The 5,860-nt window shown below is 29.8% G+C and overlaps 3 protein-coding genes across 3 annotated transcripts in view; 1 reads left to right on the top strand and 2 right to left on the bottom strand.

Annotated features, from left to right (window-relative positions):
* Positions 1-1,244, bottom strand: part of LOC108570850 (cathepsin O-like) — a 3,988-nt gene extending 2,744 nt beyond the window's left edge. Inside the window, exons 1-3 of the mRNA XM_017932772.1 lie at positions 1,032-1,244; positions 410-548; positions 1-220 (exon numbers count right to left, since the gene is read on the bottom strand). The exon at positions 1-220 is cut by the window's left edge and continues 11 nt beyond it. Coding sequence (XP_017788261.1) covers positions 1-220; positions 410-548; positions 1,032-1,217 — 545 coding nt within the window. The 5' untranslated portion in view covers positions 1,218-1,244. The remainder of the gene's footprint in view (positions 221-409; positions 549-1,031) is intronic.
* Positions 1,245-1,970: 726 nt separating this feature from the next.
* LOC108570853 (40S ribosomal protein S3) lies at positions 1,971-3,271 on the top strand. Its single transcript, XM_017932775.1, has 4 exons — positions 1,971-2,052; positions 2,430-2,752; positions 2,821-3,008; positions 3,087-3,271. The coding sequence occupies exons 1-4, from the start codon at positions 2,020-2,022 to the stop codon at positions 3,269-3,271; spliced, it is 729 nt and encodes a 242-aa protein (XP_017788264.1). The 5' UTR covers positions 1,971-2,019.
* A 1,058-nt stretch (positions 3,272-4,329) lies between these two features.
* Positions 4,330-5,860, bottom strand: part of LOC108570858 (Krueppel homolog 2) — a 1,796-nt gene continuing 265 nt past the window's right edge. Inside the window, exons 2-6 of the mRNA XM_017932781.1 lie at positions 5,286-5,450; positions 5,036-5,217; positions 4,862-4,929; positions 4,619-4,752; positions 4,330-4,543 (exon numbers count right to left, since the gene is read on the bottom strand). Of these exons, the coding sequence (XP_017788270.1) occupies positions 4,330-4,543; positions 4,619-4,752; positions 4,862-4,929; positions 5,036-5,217; positions 5,286-5,449 (762 nt within the window). The 5' untranslated portion in view covers position 5,450. The remainder of the gene's footprint in view (positions 4,544-4,618; positions 4,753-4,861; positions 4,930-5,035; positions 5,218-5,285; positions 5,451-5,860) is intronic.

The following is a 5,860-nucleotide window of genomic DNA, read 5'->3' on the forward strand; positions in this document are numbered from 1 at the left end:
GAATACAAAGTGCCATTTTTTAAGGCATACATCGTCTCTATAACTTCAACGGTACTGAAGGCCCAGCAGGCGCCGCAAGATCCCTGACTTCGTACTGCAGTAACTACACCTTTGTCTCTCCAATCGAACCTCGAAGGTATACCGGCCGATCTTTTCACTCGATTGGTAGATTTTTGTGAATGATGCAATCGATGATAGGGCGCGTTCACGTGTTTCTCCCCTAACGTACAATTATACACATATCTATTTAAAATAGATATTTTATGATATTCGTCGATGTGAACGTAACGAAATCAATACCATAAGTGTCTCTTCTACTATGATACACAAACTCGTTTCAGTTTACATACGTTTCGACACTGTTTCTATAAAGAATCATTTTTTCCTGTCACGAAGTTCTGTTTCTTACCTCTGACTGGTAAATCAGGTACAAGAGCTTGCGCTAGAAATTCGTTTTCTGTCATGTCAGAATATTGAGTAACTCCGTAATAAGCGCTTTCCTGCGATGATCGGAGGTCGTTCATTTTTTCTATGTGCCGCAACGATCTCTGAAATAAGGACACAGCTGTCTTCACGAGTTTCATAGGATTATATAAAATCTTGATCTATAATTTGTTTTTTTTTTTCTTTCATATTGCTAAAACACCTTAACAAGTTTTCTTTTATTACGATGCATACTATGGTTTCTTCACGAGTACTGCGTAATTTTGAATTTTATCAAACGTTTGCTTGATAAATACCTTATTGAATTTTATAATCAATTATCATTTCAGTAAACGTATTTGATATTACATTATCAAGATCGTCTATTCTTATCTGAACGGATACCGTATGATTCTTAAATTTTTATAGAAATAAAAAGATATAATAATAGGAACGAAAAACGGTTACATTCGAGAGCGCGGAGAATTTTTGAAACTGTCACCTGTGACGATGAGAGCGAAATTTTTAGTAGTATATAGTACATCATGCGTACTGTTTACCAGTCTCTGGTGTTTTTACGAAAGAGAATAATCTATTTCACATCTTACCTGAAATCGTTTAAATTTTTCCTCATATTCCGTCGGATTATTTTTATAAGATTTATTGTAACGCGTGACATAGTTTTGAAAAAGCTTGACGTCTTCATTGTTAGTATCAGGCTCTACTCTAATCGGTATTGCCAAAAAACATAAACTCACTACCAACACTGTCAACGCTACTGTTCTCCACTCCATGTCGTGGGTGAAACATAATTCTAAAGCACAGTACGCTTCATAGCAAAGCAGTGAACGCATACACAACTGTACCTGCGTTGCATGACTCAATACTATGTGTGTATATAACGCGCTTATGAAAGTATATCACATTGTGCATGTGTATTTTGATAGCATCAGGGCCGTAAGAAGAAAATCTAATTAGTTTTACGATGCCGGTAGACGCATTCAGACGCTGCAAGAAAAGCGGAGTAAATAAGCCAATACGAATATACATAAAGTTTCCTATTGCTCATTCTCAACCTCTTTTCATTGCAAACTTCCCTTTTGTTTAGATTTACAATATTACTTCCTTTTTTATATTATAGAACAAAAATTAAACAATTAATCTGTATTTCTACATATCGGGAACACTTGTTTCATCGAACAAATAATGCATTGGGGTTTAAGGTTATCCAATGCACTTATCGTTTGACGATTGGTATATTTGCTTTTGAAATCATTATTTTTTAAAGAATAGATTTAAATATTTCGCTGTATGCATTTAAATATACGTTTCAAATATCTAGTACTTTTTCTAACCTCAATTTTGGTCTTATAAATCTAGTTATATGTTATTCTTAAAATATCTTAATTTTTAATTTTCTTCTCTTTAAAAAAATAGTATTAATTTTTCAGTCAAAATAGTATACATATTTTATAATATATTTTTATTGTAAATATCATTTTGACTCTAATATGACACTGTTAGTGTGGTCTGTCGTTTCCGCTTCCAGTCATGTCTTTTGGATTTTCGGTCCCTTTTGTAACGCCAACATAAAACATGGACAATCGTTCTATCTCAAAGAAAAGGAAGGTTTGTGAATTTTAGCAATTTATGACCAATAAATTGTAAAAATATGACGTCTGTTGTAATAATTAAAGTTAAAAAAGGAATATTTTGTTAAAAAATAAGTACAAGTGACACGTGAAAGTTGCAGATGACATGGATTCTTTCAGCTGTTTTCGTTCGATTTGCTTACTTGCAACCTTTATGCTGCAAATATTTTATTTTCATTTGTATTGAAATAATTTACATGTATTATCCACTTAAACTGAATATGCTAGTTAAAATTATATTACGCATCAAGTTAAATTACATTTATGTCAACAAACATACACTCTTAGGTTAGCTTATAAACTAACGTAGGAAGATATCAAATATAATAGTTTATTTAATGATTTTATTTCTAGTTTGTAGGAGACGGAGTCTTCAAAGCTGAATTGAACGAGTTCTTAACTCGTGAACTTTCGGAAGATGGATATTCTGGAGTGGAAGTACGCGTTACTCCCCATCGTACCGAAATCATTTTGCTAGCGACCCATACACAAAGCGTCCTTGGGGAAAAGGGCCGTAGAATCCGAGAATTGACTTCTGTTGTACAAAAACGATTTAATTTCAAAGAAACACAAAATATTGAACTATACGCTGAAAAAGTTGCAACGCGTGGTTTATGTGCTATTGCTCAAGCAGAATCGTTACGTTTCAAGTTAATTGGAGGTCTTGCTGTACGAAGGTTAGTCTCAAGATTTATATAAATTATTTAAACACTTTGTAAATTGTAATTTTTCTATATATTTGTAGAGCTTGTTATGGAGTTCTTCGTTTTATCATGGAATCTGGAGCAAAAGGTTGTGAAGTTGTTGTTAGTGGCAAATTACGTGGACAGAGAGCAAAATCCATGAAATTTGTTGATGGATTGATGATTCACTCTGGAGAACCCACCAATGAATATGTTAATACAGCAACTCGTCATGTGCTTCTTCGACAAGGTATGTTAAACAAAAAAATACAAAAATGTATGGCAAAAACAAATTCTTCTTTTATCTTGAATTATTATTTTACATTAGGTGTACTTGGTATCAAAGTGAAAATTATGCTCCCATATGATCCTCATGGCAAGACAGGTCCAAAGAAACCTCTTCCAGATTCTGTTTCAATTGTTGAACCTAAGGATGAAGTATTTCCTTCACAACCATCATCTGAAGTAAAAGCAACAAAGGATATACCACAACCAACACCACTTGCAGTGTAAATTTATACAGAAATGAAAATAAACTTTTAAAAGAAATAGTATTTTATTTTCTTATTTATTTCAATATTGATAGTACTCCATAAAATAACGGTAACATGATAAAAATTATTCTATAATTACAACATAATAAAAAATATTTTTCATATTTTTATTATATTATTATTGTACATAAATTATATTTAAACTTAATTCGTTATTTTGCATAATTTTGTAAATAAGATTCACTTATAATAAAATTACATTAAAATATTTTCAAAGATAGTTAAACTAAAGTAATTGTTCTTGCAAGAATAGCTGAACACAATTAACTAAATACTGTAAAATTCATAATTTTTCATGAAATTCATTGAGTAACCTACATCTATATCAAATAATAGAAAAATGATTTATATAACTATATTCTTAACACGCATTGAACCTTTCCCGGAAAAAGTGGAGTATAGAAGTATACGTATTAATTAAATGCATCTTAAAGAATACGAAAATATATCTGATAATGTGAGATACCATGTACATTAATATTTCGATATCTTTCAACGTGCATAATGTAATTTGTTTTATGAATAAACAATTCATCAACAGATGTGTAGGTATATTAGAAGTAACAAAAAGGACAAATATAAAATATTATAATAAATTCTAAGGAATATTAATTCCAATGAGCTTATTGTATCATGCACTCATTTAGATTCATTTCAAATTATTTAGTTAAAATTTTACTATAAATTGACATTATGTACTATAAAATATTGAAATTCCAATTATATGATTTATTCATATGCATATTTAGAGGTTTAGTAAATAAATTCTAAATCTAGAGTACTAGAGTTGTATGAAATAGTTCCAAAAGTGTTACTATGAGCACAGATATTAATTGAAATTTCAAAAAGTTATTTGATTGTTTTCATATATATTTTAAATAACAGATCATAAATGATTGTTGCTTTTGACATTTACACTCATTTTATCATTCAGGTATATGAAATCATTATTACATGGACCCTAGAACCCTAGGAAATTTGTTTTGATAATTTATTGTATTCGTTTAAATTAAAAAATTATTGACGAACTGGGACCATTTGTTGTGTAAGTAACAATAGACCTTCAATTATCCGTCGTATTATAATTGGCACTGTTGGTTTCTGTGAGACTGAACTTAATCCATTTCTAATTTCATAGAAAACGTTGCGAGTAAATGGATTTCTTTGTGAATCGAGACGTAATTTTAAAAATTGGAAGTAAATAAATGGTGTCAATAAACCAGCACGACCCCTGTAAAAAATTATTTATATTAATACTGCTTTTACAATGCCTGATTTAAGAAAATTAATATATATTAATACATACGTGAATACAAGAAGAACAGTGAATGGCAGAATAATTAGCTCAGATAATGCGCAAATACGCAAAATATTTCGTGATTGAAACTCCACTAAAGATATTAAAAGACGTGCTCCCCACCAACTGTTTTGTCCTAAACACTTAGTTAGAAAATGATAGAATAAGTATTAGTTAAGACTGACTGTGCAGATATTGTGCTATCTTAGCATTATATGATTCAGCATTAAAAGATGAAATGTTTTTACTTACATCAATCAGTACTAGAGAATAACTGGCAAAATGTATTAATGCAAATAAGAATATAGGAGTTAACACCACTAATTAATAATTTAAGGAAAATAATTCAATATCATATTCTTGAATGAGATTGCCTATATCAAACAGAATTTTACTTCTTTACATATTATGATGTTAAAAGGATACATGTAACAGGAGCTGCATACAGAAATATTAAAGAATAGAATAAATAATGACAGGAATCTTCAAGAAATAAATGCTCCAAAAATTGTCTATTGAGTTGAACACGTGGTACCCTTTGATGAAGACGTAGTGCACTAGTGGCTGCATTACTCATTAATACTTTATAATAAATGTTATAAGAATTGCTGTAAAATGTAAATGATAAAATTTCATTGTTAAATTCCTACAATAAAAATCATATAAAATAGCATACCCAAATATGGGAAAGATGTGACCAACAGTAAATATGATAGTAAAAAGTCTTGTGACCCATAATCCAACTTTAATCTTATTTTGAATAATGTGCTTTTTCAAAGCAACCCAACCTTCTTCTTTTTCCACTGAATTATCACTTGGTGAATTAGCAGTATCCGCCATCCTGTAGATTCAAAGAAAATTCAAAATTACATTTTTAGTTGTAAAAATATTCTCATGAGATTTGTATAAGGTATATTCTTTCATACATTTAACACACATAAACAATTATCAAAGACTTTCAAAAACGTCAGAAATGTAAATCGCGTCCTGTTTTCTAAAGTGAAAGCAGCCAATTTAGATGAGATATTAAATGTACAACATCTTAAATAAACTTTACATCTATTAACCTCGTTATGACTTTGAAAAAACTTAATAACATAATGATTCTTAACAGCATCATTCATTGAATATCATTAAGTTTAAGTCTTTAGAAAATATATAACCTACTTCTTATTTGAAATATTTAAAAACGGTTTTTGGAAATTGAATTGAAAAGATCAATTACCTTTTTATTTGTAATTATTTAAAAAA

The sequence above is a fragment of the Habropoda laboriosa genome, unplaced genomic scaffold (genome assembly GCF_001263275.1).
Source record: "Habropoda laboriosa isolate 0110345459 unplaced genomic scaffold, ASM126327v1 scaffold113, whole genome shotgun sequence".
In the NCBI taxonomy this organism is placed as follows: Eukaryota; Metazoa; Arthropoda; class Insecta; order Hymenoptera; family Apidae; genus Habropoda; species Habropoda laboriosa.